General features: G+C 41.8%; 1 protein-coding gene across 4 annotated transcripts; it reads left to right on the forward strand.

Annotated features, from left to right (window-relative positions):
• Positions 1-382: 382 nt before the first annotated feature.
• On the forward strand, positions 383-12949 carry LOC108650547 (adenylyl cyclase X E). Of its 4 annotated transcripts, none has more exons than XM_089259214.1 (12): positions 384-528; positions 604-744; positions 803-962; positions 1020-1794; positions 10391-10491; positions 10550-10853; positions 10908-11373; positions 11434-11795; positions 11846-11940; positions 12001-12152; positions 12206-12347; positions 12405-12949. In XM_089259214.1, the coding sequence occupies exons 1-12, from the start codon at positions 472-474 to the stop codon at positions 12899-12901; spliced, it is 3252 nt and encodes a 1083-aa protein (XP_089115340.1). In that variant the 5' UTR covers positions 384-471; the 3' UTR covers positions 12902-12949. The 4 variants fall into 4 exon arrangements, with proteins under 4 accessions (XP_089115341.1, XP_089115340.1, XP_017955219.1 ...); XM_018099730.3 differs by having other exon boundaries at positions 10544-10853; positions 12405-12948; XM_089259213.1 differs by having other exon boundaries at positions 442-528; positions 607-744; positions 10544-10853; positions 12405-12948.
• The last annotated feature ends 5494 nt before the right edge of the window (positions 12950-18443 follow it).

Here is an 18443-nt window from a genome sequence, read left to right on the forward strand (position 1 = left end):
ACGCCAATAACAACAGCCGCAGCTTTAATATAAATAGTACTTTTATAATTGTTCTAATCCAGCTCTTAAAGTAAATAAATGTTTGTTTTTCATCCAAAAGTCACTTTCAAATATTTGATTTATATAGTTTATATACTGATACGCCTCTTTAGGGGCCTGGCACATCGAAAAATACCTTGTTATTTTCACATTTTTGGAGCGTAAGCATCCAAATTTTGTAGTTAGGTTACGGTTAGCTTGTTCTATGAGTTGGCCAAAAATGAAGTGTCTACGCCCACCTGAATTTTCTACAGTATTAGAGCAAATAAATAACTATATCACCTACTCCTTGATTATTTTGTTACTACTTTTAAAAAATATGTGTGCCATTTTTTTCCGTTTAAAATTGGTATATTATCTAATCTTTGAATATTTTATTTATTTTATTTATATACATATTTTTTTTCTTATTATGTTGATATTTTTTTAAAAATGATTTGTCAATTGAATTACACAAAAGAAATAAAATGGGACTATGGATTTTTAACGGTACCCCATATTCTTAAATATGAATGTCAACAATTGTATAATATTTATACAATTTACAAATTCGAACATTTTCAGAAGAAGTGTAAGGATGCGGGCATTGAAGATAAATTTGGTGCACACCAGGTGCGTCTGCGGGCCAACTACGTCGGCGTGTTTCTGATGCTGCATTTGTTTTTCACAATATTGCATTGCACTCTGTTATTGACGACCTGTGTGGTGAGAGGGTGGATCTGTATCACTTTAATAATAATTGTAAAATTATCTGTGTGCACAGTACCTGGATTTAATATATATAGACGTTTTCTGCTATGTAGCATTGACAGCTGTCATCATTGCAGTCATGTGGCCTAACATAAATGTGGAATTTGTAATGCGACACAAATTTATGATGTCCCTTACATCGATGATTGCCGTGATGGCTATTGTTTCAGTCGGTTGGTATCTTTGTTTATTATAATCTTACATTTTAAAAAGTAATATTCCTTATTCAGATCTGCTGCTTAATTATTTCCATAATCGAAATAGTGACTGGATATTGGAAACTATCTTTGATGTATATATTATATTAATGATTTATATGTTTTTCCCGATTCCATATGTGCTTGCGGCGATGCTTGCATTTTCTGTGACTATAACGTATATAATTTACTTCGGACTATATCTTGGTGCTGAATACCGAAAAAAAATGGGCTATACGACACGCTTCAACCAATTTATTGTAGAGTTATGCAACTATATTTGCCTAAATATGATGGGTACCTATTTTCGTGTAATGCGTGAGATAGTTGTGCGCGCCTCGCTCCTTGATCGGCATCAGTATGTAATGGAGGACACTACGTTAAGGAGCGCACGCGCGCAAGAAAGAGTATTTTTGCATAGCATACTGCCACCGCAAATAGCAGAGCCAATTCAAGATGATATTCGAAAGCGACTTGAATCCATGGAAAAGCAGCACAAAATGCCCTCTATAAAGAGAACATGTCGAATTATATCCATTCAAATTCATACAGACGTTACTATTCTGTATGCAGATATAGTTAACTATACCATGTTGACTACAACGTTACCCGTTAAGAGGCTTATAGCTTTACTGCACGCGTTGTATGCTAGATTTGATAAGGCTGCTTCTAAGTATTCTGTGCAGCGAATTAAATTCTTAGGAGACTGTTACTATTGTGTAGCCGGCCTTATAAATCCAGATCCTAACCATGCCAAATGCTGCGTCGATTTAGGACTTTGTATGATCGATAGTATTCGAGAAATTCGGTTAGTACTTAGGAAAATAACGGTTATTCTATTTCCAGCTGTTCTTTGGTTAATGGTACAACTATTACTGTCAGTTTCTCTAAGTGAGTACATTAAAATATTGTACAGATTTTTCTTTAACATTTGAATATACTGTACAGTACAAAAAGAGTAAAGTATTTGTAAGCACATTTTACTACTGTACAGTAAGTATTATGGTTTTGGAAATGATTACATTCATGTAGACCTGTAGTATGTATGAACGCGTCGATCTCAGAAGATATAAGAGCTAGAGAATTTTTTCGTACGTCCGTGTATGTCACACACATAGCAAGTTTTCTTTAAAAATTGAAACTATTCCCGATATTTTATTATCGCTTAAAATCCTTATCGAAATATATTCGTATAATATTGCCCTCACTGCAGCGCAGCCCAAGCGCAGTCACTGCTTACTGCGCAGTTAGCAGAGCGCGGGCTTATGCGTGTGTGTGGATGTATCTGTACGTGTGTATGCATAAAAGAAGTGCAGAATGGAGGGTTTAGGGTATCTCCTAGTCGAGCAGTCTCGACTACAGCCTGCTTACTTTGTATACGCTGAGCCCATTGAAAACAAGTATGAAAACTCTAGTCGAGACTGTTCGACTAGGAGGTACCCTGAACCTTCAATCTGATATTCTACTCACTCTACACACGCACGTATAAGAACGCGCTCTGCTAACTGCGCAGTAAGCAGCGACTGTGCTTGGGCTGCGCTGCAGTGTGGGCATTAAAATATGAATTTATATATGAATTTCTAGACGTACGATCTTAATGAAACTTTCAGAACGTAAACATAATGTTTAAATGTATGTACATATCAAAGCACAAGTCTTTAGTACTTGAAGTATGCCTTTTACGAAAGTGAGGTTAAGGGGGTGAATTTAGGGGTGGGGGATAAATTGTAACAAAAATCGAAATTATATAAAATACACAAAAGTCTACATTTAAAATTTGGAAGCGCTAGCTCTAAAGGTGTAGAAGATATAATAAAATAACTAGTTTTCGATAAGGTTTTTAATCGATAATAAAATATTGGGAGTAGTTATCAATGTTTTGTGATAAACTCGATATGCGCGTTATATACACGAACCTAGGAAAAAATTTCAAGTCTCTAGCTCTTATATCTTCTGAGACCGACGCGTACAGACAGACGGACAGGGCCAAATCGACTCAGCTTGTCGCCCTGATCAAGAATATATATACTTTGTGGGGTCTGCCACGCCTCCATCTGCCTGTTACATACTTTTAACAAACCCATAATATACTTTGTTTCCCATTTTAAATGGGTTCAGGGTATAAAAAGCAGATTATTAAAAACACAGTGAACAACGAATCAAACCTTGCACAGGAAAATATAGATATTTGCAATTTTCAACCGAACTGCAATTATGTGAAATTTAATAAGAATATTTAACTAAGAAAACAAGAATAATAATGCTTGACGACGGAGTTATCAGTCCTTTTAGATCGCCGCATAACGCACCAGTATGGATCGTACCAAAAAAATCTGATGCCTCGGGAAAAAAGAAATACCGTTTAGTGATCGACTATCGCAAACTAAATTTGGTCACAATCTCCGACCGATATCCCATGCCAGAAATAGGTGACATCATAGCCCACTTAGAGGACAATAAATTCTTCCGGTCCTCGACCTGAAAATTGGTTTCCACCAAATTCCCTTGAAGGAAACAGACATAGAAAAGACATCATTTTCTGTAAATGGAGGGAAATACGAATTACAAGACTACCTTTCGGTCTGAAGACTTCAATATTCAATATTCCAAAGATGATATTCTAAGGGACCACATTGGAAAAATCTGCTATGTCTACATTGATGACATCATTGTTTTCAGCAAAACTGAAAACGAACATGCTCATCACCTAAAACAAGTCTTCACGACTTTTCTTAACGTCAATATGAAACATCAAGTGTGATTTTTTCAAAAAGGAAGTCAATTTCCTAGGATTCACTATTTCACTATTTTAAGACAAATCCAGGAAAGGTTGACCTTATTTCCAAATTTCCCGTGCCCAAGACTCTTTTAAGACAAATTCAGGAAAGGTTGAACCTATTTCCAAATTTCCCGTGCCCAAGACTCTTAAAGAACTACGATCGTTCTTAGGTCTCTCCGGCTATTACCGCAGATTCATTAGAGATTATGCATAATTAGCTAAACCCCTTACCACTCACCTTAGAGGTGAAGGTGGTCATATGTCAGCAAAAGCATCAGAACAAGTTAAAGAAATTACAAAGTCATGTTCAACATGCAGAGAGTCGAAATATGATAGACACCCCCCAAATCCCGCAATCCAAGCAACACCAATTCCCAAATATCCAGGCGAGATCATTCATATAGATATTTATATAACGGAATATAAGACCCTTTTAAATAGCATTGATAAATTATCAAAATATCAGAAGATATAAAAATCCCATTAAGAGAAATCCTAATTCCATTCGGCATGCCCAAAACTGTAGTAATCGACAACGAACGAGGTCGAAATTCAGCCTAAATAAAGTTCTTGCTGCAAGACCAACTAGGTATCGAAGTTTATACAAACCCTCCTTATAGCTCAACAAGTAACGGACAAATAGAGAGATTTCACTCCACTCTGTCGGAAATAATGACTTACTTAAGAAAAGACAGCAAAGATATGAGATTTACAGATGTTACTCTTATATTGTTGCTGCTCTTCAGGGTTTCTAATTATACCCTGAACCCATTGAAAATGGGAAATCAGGGTATAATGGTTTTTTGAAAAAGTATGTAACGGGCAGAAGGAGGATGTGGCAGACCCCACAAAGTATATATATTCTTAATCAGGGCGACGAGCTGAGTCGATTTCGCCCTGTCCGTATGTCTGTCCGTATGTCCGTATGTGTCCGTATGTATGAACGCATCGTTCTTGGAGATATAAGAGTTAGAGACTTCAAGTTTTTTTTTACGTGTCCGTATATATTGCGCGCATATCGAGTTTATCACTAAAAAACGATCACTTTTTCCGATATTTTTTATCAATAAAGAACCTTATCGAAAATCAGTTATAACATTATATCTCCCACATCCTTAAAGATACTCTCCAAATGTTAAATATATATTAAGATGCATATTATACTGTTTTGATTTTTGTTAAAATCTACCCCCCCCACCCCTATATCCACCTATATCCCTCACGATCGTATTTGTAAAGGCGTATGTATGTATGTATGTGTGTGCGTGTGGGTGTGTGCTTTTTTTTTTATATTCGTTTATTGACAGTTTTTAATATAATAATAATACAAGATGCAAGCTGTGTGGTGGCTAGGATAGTGCGCGATGCTTGCGGGACGGCCGTAAAGCATTGCTTCGCAAGCACTGTGCGCTACCTTAGCCTGGGACAGCTCGACTTCTCATTCGCTCGACTCTGCGGAGCTCCATCATCACTGTGGCCGCGAAGGTGCTTGTTTGTTCCCAAGCTTCCTCCGATTCCAGCATGGCGTTGATAATGTTGTCCGCTCTGATGGAGCGGCTCACTGCCTCTTCCAGACGACGCCTCTCCTCCAGGAACCATTCCACATTCGAAAAGAATGTGGTTGGCGTCTTCCACGTGCCCTCGCTCGCACCAGGGGCACTCGTCAGATTCCTCGTGGCCGAAGCGCTTCAAATAGCTCCGAAAGCATCCATGTCCCGAGAGGATCTGCGTAAGGTAGAAGTTTACCTCGCCGTGCTTGCGGTTGACCCATGGTTCAAGCTCCGGGATGAGCTTGTGCGTCCACCGCCCTTTAGCTGAGCTATTCCACTTCCTTTGCCATCGTGCAATGCTGTTCGCCCTGATAGCGTTGGGTCGCGCAGGCGCGTGCGAATTTCGCTCCACGGCTTCGGCGACCAAGTACTCCAGCGGTACCATACCAGCTATGACGAGCGCCGCGTCATCGGAGATAGTCCTGAAAGCGCAGCTGACTCTGATTGCGCTCAGTCTGTAGATCGCGCAAATGCCCCGGCTGTAGCTCGGCGTTGCCATCGCTCTTGCCCATATGGGCGCAGCGTAGAGGATGACGGACCTAATGACGCTCATTAGAAGGAGACGTCGTTGCTGTTTAGGTCCCCGCGTGTTAAGCATAATTCTCGAGAGAGCTCTACAAGAATCAGCTGCCTTTTTTTGCACATACTCTAAGTGCTCGCGGAAAGTTAATCTTGTGTCTATCATGACACCAAGATACTTTATCGCCCTCTTTGACGCAATGGTGACGCTGCCGATCTTTATATTGGCAGATTCCACTCTTTTGCGACTGCTGACTAGGACAACTTCAGTTTTGTGTGCCGCTAGCTCGAGCCCAGCTCCAGTCAACCAGCTTCGTATGCGATTGATACTTTCGCTGCACATATCCTCTGTATCTTTGAGTTCCTTTCCTATGGCTACGACAGCTACATCATCAGCAAAGCCGATGGTGTGCGCACCTGTTGGTAGTTCCAAGCGCAGTACGCCGTCGTACATGATATTCCATAGGAGAGGCCCCAGCACTGAGCCTTGGGGTACTCCAGCTGACACTGTATGAGTTTGGGGACCCTCACTCGTATTGTATACCAGTGTTCTTCCTCTGAAGTAACTCTTTATTGTTTCTTTAAGATATTTAGGGATATTATATTGTGACAGCGCATTCAGTATCATATCCCAACTAGCTGTATTGAAGGCATTCTTTACGTCCAGGGTCGCAATAATGCAGTATTGCTTCGTCCCATGCTTCCATCTTGTGCCATGAATGGCGGAGGTGGCCAGACCAACAACTTTGTTTAGCGCATCCGTTGTTGACCGGGCCTTCCGGAATCCAAATTGATTTGGTGAAAGGCCTCCGGCGCTAGTAATCGCAGTCTCCAGTCTGGAGCAGATCAATTTCTCAAACACCTTTCCCATGGTGTCTAAGAGGCAGATCGGTCTGTATGAGGATGGCTCATCTGGTGGTTTGCCAGCCTTGGGTAGCAACACCAGGTTCTGGGCTTTCCATTTTGCCGGGAACCTCTCTTGTATTAAACATTCGTTGAATAATTCAGCGAACGTATTAGGGTGCAAGGCGAGGGCTAGCTTTAGCGCACGATTTGGGATCCCGTCCGGCCCTGGAGCAGTGTTGGTTCTAAGACCCCGGAGAGTTAATATAATTTCTTCCTCTGTGACTAAAACAATTTCAGTGCTCATTGAGCCCTGATCAGCAGACTCGGACCGAGGGGCGTGAATGGAGCTTAAACTTTCTGGAAAGAGCGTTTCCACAATCGTTTTAAGCTCCAGACGATCCGTAGGCTGCACCTGTCTACCTGCGTATAGTCTTTTAACTACTATCTTATATGCCCTGCCCCAAGGGTCATATTCGGCTGAGTCGCACAACTCTAAAAAACATTCTCTTTTGCTTGCCCGAATGGCCCTCTTCAACTGTCTTCTAGCTGCCTGGTAAGCTAATTGTTTTTCTAAAAACGTAGACCTACCGCGAGCCCGTTGGTAGCTTCTTCTCGCCTGGATGCATTTGCGACGAATGTCACCTATTTGTGCATTCCACCAATACGTAGGCGGTTGTTGTCGCGTGAACTGCTTGCGGCGTAGCATGTGGCTATTACAGGCACTCTGTATTTGGGCTACCATTTGGCATGCTCTGGCCTCAGCATTACCAATTGTGCCCAGAGACTGAATGGCCTCAGAAAAGACCGCGGGATCAAAAGTATCTAGCCGATACGACTCCCTCCACAAGGGTGACGCCCTGGCAGGTGGCTCACCTATTGTGAATAGAAGTGCCGTATGATCGCTGCCCGTATAGCTATCGCAATGGCTCCATGTTGCTCCCCGAAAGAGGGATGAAGTGACAAAAGTAATGTCGATGACAGATCCGTATCCCGCCCGACTGAAGGTGTACTCGTGCCCAGTGTTGAGCAGTGCAACATCTAGTGTTGCGAAGATCTCCAGTAGGATACGACCTCTGGCATTTGTTGTGAGGCTACCCCATTCTAACGCCCAGGAGTTAAAATCTTCAGCTATAATGGCCTTCCGACCCCTAGCATCCTCGGCAAGCTCGTCGAGCACCGTCGTGAATTCACTGAGCTGCATGCTGGGGGCCAGATAGCAACTGTAAAGCCATAAGTTGCCATATCGGCCGCGTACGAACCCATTGAATGACTTAACATTCGAAAGTACGTTCGTTGAGTTGCCGCATACCCACAACGCAGCTTTGCCATTAACGTCAGTTGACCATGTCCTAGGGCAGCTGGTTATACAGTGGTGGGGCTCACTGAGAAAAGCTACGTCTATACATTTTTCCCTAACGGTCTGCTCAAGAAGGTCTTGGGCAGCAATACAATGATTTAGGTTAAGCTGCAAGAACCTTAACATTTCATTTTACGAGCAGCTTCACGGTAAGATGGGCACTTGAAGCTGCCTGCTGAATGGTCCGTCTGCTTTTCACCTTTCCGGATGCAGAGGCTACATTTTGGTGGCTTAGTGCATGCTTTTGCACTGTGACCCATCTCTCCACACCTGAAACAGGCGCCCTTTAGGTCACAGTCGCTGCGACAGTTTGCTGCCATATGACCGTAATCGAGGCACTTGAAACAGCGTTTAGGCTGTTCCACGGCTCGAATACGGCATACTACCCATCCTATTCTAATTTTGGACAGCTCGAGCAGAGTTTTAGCTTTCCCAATTGGAAGAGCAACCGTAGATCTTTGCTGTCCACCAAAAGCTGGCCGAAGCGATTTGATAGCCTCAATGGGGAGTGAGCTATCCTTCAACTCCACCCTGATTGCATCCAAGATCTCCTCTTTACTTGCTAACTCATCTAGGTCGCGAATCTCAATTTGAGCCGATTCGGTAAGTGTTTTAACTACCGCTCGGTCACCCAAGGCTTTGCCTACAGCTTCGTGCAGAGCCTCAGCGCTATGCTCCGGCTTCCTACTCAGTTGCAACAAAAGGTCCCCCTTAGCAGTCTTCCTAATACCTTGGACGTCGCCACTCAGATGCTTTAAATTTGGGTCGCTCTTGACCACGCGAAGCATGTCCGCATAGCTGCAACCACCTACACCTGAAACCGCGATGGCGTCGCTTCTGGAACGTTTTTGCAGCGGCTTGCGTCCCTTAACAACCGTCCAGCTGTTCGAATTCGTCTGTCGACCTACCTGGTTGGTTTTAACGGCTTCAGCCCGTAGAACCATTGGCTCTATTGGATTTGCTGCGCTTTTATTGTGCCTCGGCTTTTTCGAGGGAGTTTTCCTCTGCTCAGTGGCAACTTCCCTCGACCGCTTGGGCGTATTACTACCTGCTGTAGCACTAACGCTCGCTGTTTTAGCCTTCTGAGCTACTTCTTTGACCAGCGTGGTCTGCACCTCGCAGTCTTTGACCGGTCGGTTGCAGAACGCTTCGGCCGTCTTGTGAAGACTGACCAGCCTAGCCAGCTCCTCTCTCATTAGTGCATTTATATGCCGCTGCCCCCCAAATAGGGCAGACAAACCCTCTAGCGTAACTCCTATTTGAGCTAACGCTTCTTTTAAAGACTTGGGTGCCTGGCACTCAGCCACTGGAGACTGGTTACAAGTCGACGGCTGCGGCAACGCCCTCTGTTGTTGCTGCGGCGATCGCTGCAACGAGGAACGGCGCGCGAAAGCTTGCAACTCCTCCTCCATCATGGCCTCCATATTGCTCCGACTACCACGGCGTGAAGCCTGTAGTGGGCACTGCCTACTAATATAATTTGAGTTTAGAGACCACAGTAACTTAAACTCAACCTAACTACAGCGAGAGCCTGAAAGTATGCACTACTTTTAGTACCTGCTACCTCACACCAGCAGCTGGGTTGCTGTCTTTGCTGAGACTTAGCAACTCACCAAAGTTAGTGAGCAGCTGATTGTCCGCTGCAATTTCCAGCACTACTATCAGCTGTTAGAGTGAATGCACCTGATTATTTATTATTTGCACAAATGTGACGCCTAATGCGACAAATTATTTCGCGCTTAAAAAGAAAGGGAAGGAGAAAAGCCCTGACGCCAAAAACAGTGACGCTATTGCCCCCCTCTCTTGTACCACCGGATTGTACCACTGGGGTACTCCGCGAAACCGCCGCGAAGTAAGTTTTTTATTGTTTTTGTTTTGCCGTCGCTGGGTGCGTCGCGCCCACAGCAACCACGTTGTCTACAGTTCTTTCCACTTTCACAGGGAAAAACAAAGATCAAGCTATTGTCCACGGTGGATCGCGATGACATCGACCGTACTCCACGAAAACGCAACTCAAACTCTGTGTGTGTGTGTGTGTGTGCGTGTGTGTGTGTGCGTGTGTGTGTGTGTGTGTGGGTGCACGTGTGTGTGTGTTGCTTGAAGGGTTCAGAGGATCTCGTAGTTAAGCAGTCTCGACTAGACCTTTCTGACTTGTTCTTGAGTTAAATCTGTATGCGACTTAAAAAAATTTGTTAAGATGTTAGTTCCAATATTCAATACTCATATACCAAAGAACATTTGTTTTTGCATATGTATAGGCGTGAGTTTTCCTAATTGGATATTTCCGAGTAGAGCTTTCATACTTGATTTTATGCTGCTGGCCTATATGTATATATATCTATATATATTTCAGAGATAAGGTAAAAATTGACATTGACATGCGTGTTGGTGTGCATTCGGGAGAATTGTTTGCTGGTGTCCTAGGTGCAGCGAAACTACAATATGACATTTGGGGTAAGCAAAATTTCCACCAATCTCCAGTTGTTGATAAATATTATTTTAATAGGTACAGATGTCTTAATTGCGAATCAATTGGAATCAACTGGTATGCCTGGTCAAATTCATGTTAGCGAAAGAACTCTGCAAATGACAGACGACAGGTACAATGTATTTCCTGGTACTGATAAAGCACGAAAAGATAATTTCCTTCGCAAGTGTAATGTAGTCACATTCCTTATTACCGGTATTGACGAAAATAAAACAAATGAATTTAAAGCTTTTAAGTATCCTGGCTCAACTTGCTCTATAAAAGAGACAAATGACAATGGGCTATCTTTAGATGAAGAATTGAAAAAGATGCCGCTTGGTCCCAAAGGGTAAGGATCATTTATTTTAACCCCATTGTACAATAAAATAGTGTCTTCCAACAGACTTAAAGAGGTCGTGTACGAAATATTTAATTTTAAAAACACAAAACAAAAAGAAAAGTCAACTACGGCCAAGTCAGAGATTGGAAGTTTTCTATTGAATTTTCATGATTCCCGACTGGAATATAAGTATATCCACCAACCGGACTATATGTTGAAATACAGTGTTCTTCTAGCCTGGTGCTGCGGTATGACCCTTATATACGTACAACTATTTTATAACCAAAAAAAGGACAGCTTCTCAGTTTATGTGGATATAGTTCTTATTATTACGTTGTCCATGCTATTATTTATAACTTGGTATAAGAAGATCTGTCATTGGCGCTATTCCACAATGTTACACGCATACTCACCTTTCACATGCTTCTTATTTAAAATCGCTGATAGTCTACAGTGCAGTCTCATTAATCGCATCGGTATATATATGTACTTCATTATATCATACTTTTGTATTATTGCTCTTATGCTGGTTGGTAACTAAACATTTTTATTGGATAACAATAATCATAACAATCAATTTATCTTTTAGAATGATTGTGATCGGGATGAGTTCCAGCTTTTGCATATCGACAGCATACTGTACAAGTACGAGCCTGATTTTATGATGTGCTTCGCCCCGTGGACCCTGACGTGTATGGTGTGTCTTATTATAATGATGAGTATAATATTTACACGAATTCCGTTTAACATGAGAATATTTATTGGTTTGCTAGAGGCTATTAGCTATCTAATCATTATGTTTTATCAATATGAGTATGTTGTACACACCAGTTTAACAACCAACCCATATTTTCTACCTGAATACGCACACTGCCTGTTGATATTAGTTACTTTGTTAGTTATATTTTTCAAAGAGCGACAGACGGAGTTCGATAATAAAATCAATTACAAGTGAGTCAAGAACTTCAATTTTAACTCCATAATAAAAGCATTATATTTAGATGGAGAGTGGAGCTAATAAAAAAACAGGATGATTCCCGCATAGCTGCCCAATCTATAACAATTTTATTGCACAATATTTTGCCATCCCATGTTGGTACGAAAGTTGCTTACTTAATTTTCATTTTAAATAGTAATGAATATATTACTATTGCAGTCAATGTCTACTTGACTTCGTTAGCCAAACATGAGCTTTATTATGAGAGCTACGATATGGTGGCTGTTATGTTCGCTTCCCTCAAAAACTTCGAGCTAACTTTGCCTAATTTACGCGTTCTCAATGAGATTATTTCCGAATTTGACCAAATCGTAAGAACTGTGCAATAGCAATTCGATTATCAGCTTTAATGTTTCTGTTTTAGTTGTCCTATTATAGGGACAAATATCGAGTAGAAAAAATCAAAATCGTGGGCTCTACTTATATGGCAGCCTGTGGGTTGGATGTACAAATTGGTCTAAATATAAAAAATGAAACACGGAGCCATGATTCTCTTATCCAGGAAGGTACATAATTAAATTACAAAGTATTTTTTTAGCACTAATGTATTTATTCTTTTGCAGTCCAACGTGCACGTTTCAAGCTCGCAGCTTTTCAAAAGAAACACTATTCCTTAACCGACGAAAAGGAAGAAGTGGTATTTGTGCTCACAACCTTTGCATTGGATTTGATGCGGACGCTTTGGGTGTGTAACAATGATTATAGGAACATTCCAATTGATCGTGATGTATTTAATGCCGACATGAGCATTGGGATATCTAGTGGAGAGGTGATGGCTGGGGTTGTGGGGGCTTCTCAAGTGCAGTACGATATTTGGGGTCATGCTGCTAACATGGCTTCTCGAATGGACTCCACCGGCGTTGCTGGCAAAATACACGTTACTCAGAATACGGCACTTATACTTAGGAAATATGGTATTGAGTGCAAGTATCGTGGTATGACCTACGTTAAGGGCCAAGGCATATTGCCCACTTATTTTGTTGATATCAATGCAAACTACGAATTCAATTATACCCATGAGAGCTATTACTCGATTGATGTCGAATCAGAATCAAATTAGACTTTTGTGGGTTTTTCCGATCAGAAAATACTTCAATGTCAAAATTATATTCGTCTCGAAGGTCATATTTTGCGTATATAAGTAAATAAAATTAAGTGAAATAAAATAAATTGATGATATGAATAGTATTTATGCAGTGTTTGATATATAAGGTAAAGTTTTTTATCAGATAGAATCAGAGAGGGGTTTCAATATAATAGATGAAAAGATAGTTTGATAAAGAAATTGATTAATTTGAATGAACAATTACTCTACATGAGAGCGAAGTAAGCGGTGCAGAGTGGACGAAACGGCTGATTTAGCGGCGATTGACTAATTACTTCTGCAAAAATGATGCGATTTTTGTACGGATACTTTTGTTTTATAGATAAATTTAATACACATCAGAGTTAATGTAGAAAAAAGTTTTTCATTTAGTGAAAATATTTTTGTGTTTTAAGATAGTGTCCTATTCAATGTCTGGTCGTTTTCGCTCAATTTTAAAGAATTTCAATAGATGTTTTTATAATTATTTTTTGCTATTAAAAAAATTCAAATAAGTTGGACAACAATATCGATTTCAAAAAGTGATTGAAAATGTAATGTAATAATAATAAAATAGTATGCGGGTATATGCAGCTCATTTTAGACAACTTCACTTGGTAATACACAGACAAATTATTAAACTAGAAAGTGGAAAATCTTAAGAAAACGTGTATGTTGTGGCGAGACGTACCTAGCGACTTCGAAAACTACCAGAGACTTACTGCACGGCGGATCGTGGAGTAAGCTGAGTAGTACTTAAGCTAAGTTTAAGTCACTGCGGTCTCTAAACTCAAATTTTATTAGTAGCCATTGCCCACTACAGGCTGCACGCCTTGGTAGTCGGAGCAAAAATGGATGCTATGATGGAGGACGAGCTGCAAGCATTCGCGCGCCGTTCTTCGTTGCAGCGATCGCCGCAGCAACAACAGAAGGAGTTGCCGCAGCCGTCGACTTCCAATCAGTTCCCAATAGTTGAGTGCCAGGCACCCAAACCACTGAAAGAAGCGTTAGCCTAAATAGGAGCTACCCTAGAGGGTTTGTCTGCCCTATTTGGGGGTCAGCGGCATATAAATGCCTTGATGAGAGAGGAGCTGGCTAGGCTGCTTAGTCTCCACAAGACGGCTGAAGCGTTCTGTAATCAACCGGTTAAAAACTGTGAGGTACAGACCACACCGGTCAAGAAAGTAGCGAAGAAAGCTAGCGCTAGAGCGATTACGGGTAGCAATACGCCCAAGCGGTCGAGAGAAGTTGCCACCGAACAGAGAAAAACTCCCTGAAAAAAACCGAGACCCAATAAAAGTGCAGCGAATCCAAAAGAGCCAATGGCTCTGCGGGCTACAGCTGAAAATACAAACCAGTCAGGTCGACTGACAAACCCGAGCAGCTGGACAGTTGTTAAAGGACGCAAGCCTATGCAAAAACTTCCCAGAACTGACGCAATTGCAATTTCAGGCGTAGGTGGTTGTAGCTATGCGGACATGCTAAGTGTAGTCAAAAGCGACCCAAATTTAAAGCATCTGAGCGGCGACGTTCAAGGCATTAGGATGACAGCTAAGGGGGACCTTTTGTTGCAATTACTTAATTGCAATTGAAGCCGGAGCGTAGCGCTGAGGCTCTGCACGAAGCTGTAGCAAGACCTTGGCGACCGAGTTAAAACACTTACCGAATCGGCTCAAATTGAGATTCGTGATCTAGATGAGTTAGCGAGCAAAGAGGAGATCTCGGAGGCAATCAGGGTTGAATTGAAGTTTAGCTCATTACCCATTGAGGCTACCAAATCACTTCGACTAGCTTTTAGTGGACAGCAAAGAGCTACGGTTGCCCTTCCAATTGAAAAAGCTAAAACTCTGCTCGAGCTTTCCAAAATCTGAATAGGATGGGTAGTATGCCGTATCCGAGCCGTGGATCAGCCTAAACGCTGTTTCAAGTGTCTCGATTACGGTCATATGGCAGCCAACTGCGGCAGCGACTGTGACTTAAAGGTCGCCTGTTTCAGGTATGGAGAGATGGGTCACAGTGAAAAAGCATGCACCAAGCCACCGAAATGTAGCCTCTGCGTCCGGAAAGGTGAAAATCATACGGATCACTCAGCAGGCAGCTTCAGGTGCCCATCCTATCGTGAAGCTGCACGTAAAATGAAATGTTATGCCATAGAACATTGGAGCAGGAGATTTTAACTCATGGGTATTAGAATGGGGCAGCCACACAACAAATGCCAGAGGCCGTATCCTACTGGAGATCTTCGCGACATCTAGCACTGGTCATCACTGGCCACTGGTCACCTTCAGTCGGGCTGGATACGGATATTATTGACATCACTTTTGTCACTTCATCCCTCATTCGGGAAGCAACATGGACCTATTGCGATAGCTATACGGGCAGCGATCATACGGCACTTCTGTTCACAATATGTGAGGCACCTGCCAGGGCGTTAACCTTGTGGAGAGAACCGTATCGGCTGGCTATTCAGTCTCTGGGCACAATTGGTAATGCTGAGGCCAGAGCATGACAAATAGTAGCCCAGAAAACGTTCCCTGCAAAATGGAAAACCCAGAACCTGGTATTGCTACCCAAGGCTGGCAAACCACCGGAAGAGCCATCGTCGTATAGACCAATGTGCCTCTTAGACATCATCGGAAAGGTGTTTGAGAAACTGGTTTGCTCTAGACTGGAGACTTCTACTGCTAGCGCCCGAGACCTGTCACCTAATCAATTTGGTTTCCGGAAGGCTCGGTCAACAACTGATGCGCTAAAAAAAGTTGTTGGCCTGGCAACTTCCGCCATCCAAGGCACCAGATGGAGGCACGGAACGAAGCAATACTGCATCATCGCGACCCTGGATGTAAAGAATGCCTTCAACACAGGTAGTTGGGATATGATACTGGATGCGCTATCACAATATAATATCCCTAAATATCTAAAAGAGATAATAAAAAGCTACTTCAGAGGAAGAACACTGGTATACAACACGAGAGAGGGTCCCCTAACTCATACAGTGTCAGCTGGAGTATCCCAAGGCTCAGTGCTCAGTACGACGGCGTACTGCACCTGAAACTACCAGCAGCTTTGCTGATGATGTAGCTGTCGTCGCCATAGGCAAGGAGCTTAAAGATGCTGAGGATATGTGCAGTGTGAGTATCAATCGCATACGAAGCTGGTTGACTGGAGCTGGGCTCCAGCTAGCGGCACACAAAACCGGAGTCGTCTTAGTCGGCAGTCACAAAAAAAATGGAAACTGCCAATACAAAGATCGGCAGCGTCACCATTGCGTCAAAGAGGGTGATAAAATATCTTGGTGTCATGATAAACACAAGATTAACTTTCTGCGAGCATTTAGAATATGTGCATAAAAAGGTAGCTAATTCTTGTAGAGTTCTCTCAAGAATTATGCTTAACAAGAGGGGACCTAAACAGCAACGACGTCTCCTTCTAATGAACGTCATAAGGTCCGTCAGCCGTCAGCGCCGATATGGGCATGAGCGATTGCAACGGCGAGCTACAGCCGGTGCATTTGCACCTACAGACTGAGCGCAGTCAGAGTCTGCTGCGCGAACAGTCTGTGACGACGCGTCGTAGCCGGCAAGAACAAATTTGCCGTGGAACGGAATGCACACGATCCTATACGACGCAATGATATTAGAGCGAGCAGCATTGCACGATGGCAAAGAAGGTGGAACAGATCAACTAAAGGGCATTGAACACATACTCTCATCGCGGAGCTTGAGCCATGGGTAAACCGCAAACACGGCGAAGTTAATTTGTATCTTTCACAGATTTTTTCGGGACGTGGATGCTTTCGGAGTTACTTGAATCGCTGTGGCCTCGATGAAACCGACAAATGCTCTTGGTGCGGACGAGGTCTGCTGAAGGACGCCACGCCTTATTCGAATGTTTGTAAATTTTAATAAAAATCGAAATTCTATAAAATGCATGTTAATATACATTTTAAATTTGCAGACTCTCCCTTTAAAGATGTAGGACATATAATTTTATTACTGATCTTCGATATGGTTTTTTATCGATCAAAAATATCGGAATTATTGATCGTTTTTATACCCTGAACCCATTGAAAATGGGAAATCAGGGTATAATGGTTTTGTTTAAATGTATGTAACAGGCAGAAGGAGGCGTGGCAGACCTCACAAAGTATATAAGTTAAGTTCTCTCTTTATTAAAACGGTAAAAAAAGATATTTTATTGCTGAAACGAAGTCCGTTTTATTCAAGAACAATTTGCAACTAAATTACTTAAATCAATTCTATCCCTAGCTAAGCTGTGGTTCAGTCGACGACGATGGCAGCGGCGTCGCTCGTGGTGTTGTTGTACCGTTGTGCAATTCTTCTTAGAATTGCTGGAGCTCTGGTTGGCGTGTGCAGGAAGTCCGCTACATGGTGTCAGCAGTTTTGGCTTATTGTTCTGATCAGCTTGTTACGTTTTATTTGTGTTTCAATAATTCCCATTGGGTTTTGTTGCAATGCAGAATATTTTGTTTTTAACTTGAAGAATATATTTGTTTTTAACTCTTCCCCCTTTGATTTGAACTTGTCCTCAGGCGATCATTAAAAGAAGGGAATGTCGTTGAACTGTATGTTTTCTATGGTTCGCCTTGGTGCCTCTGTTACTTTCTTTATCTGGCTATTGTCCAATTGTAACGTAATTTTTTTCGCCCTCTTTGTGTAGAGGAAGGCAATGACAATGATTATCACGACTATGCAGACCAATATTATGGACGATATTGCATGTGTCGTAAGTTTTAGGTGTTCTAGTCGTTGGCTATTGTTGATGTGTAATGCCTGCAAAGCCTTTAGTGATAGAATTTGGAGTCGTCTCGATTCTTCTGGTGTCATCTGGATTATCGAGGAGCCGACTCTCAGTGTGCTGCTCTCTAGGTTGTTGAAAGTCCGGTTGCCAATTGAAATGGACTCGTTGGTAAAGCGAATGACATAGGTGCCATTTAACCATGTACTTGTTGTCGTCGATGTCACCATTCCATCGAAGTTGTTGAGGATCAGCAGACCGTTGGCCTATATTATATATATATTTATATAACGTTATTTCTTACGACTGGTTTCACAATTAGGTTTTCATGATCAGTTTCTTCTACGTTAGGTGTTCTTATTACATAAAACAAAGTAGTAGTATTGTGAAATATGGCCACGTCTGAATATTCTAACATTTCTTCTACAGACAATGAAGGCATTCTACCAGCTTTGAAGATTCTCTCTATTTCATCTATTTCTGCCTTTTTTAGTAAAAATGCGTTTATTACGTTAACTTTTGCCCATTATATGGCATATTTTATATTGATAACCTCCTCTTTGATCAATCTAGCTTGGTTCTGTAAACTTTCTGCTATATCATGTGTGAATCTATCATCTTTCCGTATATTGTTTGTAAGGGTATTGGTAACTGTGGTCAACTTATTTCTTCTTTGTTCTAACTGTGAGTTTATTATTACTTGTTTGTTATTGTTATCAGTGACTTTATTAATATGTTCTTCTATCTGCACGAAGTCATC

Source organism: Drosophila navojoa, chromosome 4 (genome assembly GCF_054131105.1).
Source record: "Drosophila navojoa isolate 15081-1374.11 chromosome 4, UAZ_NAV_1.0, whole genome shotgun sequence".
Lineage (NCBI taxonomy): Eukaryota > Metazoa > Arthropoda > Insecta > Diptera > Drosophilidae > Drosophila > Drosophila navojoa.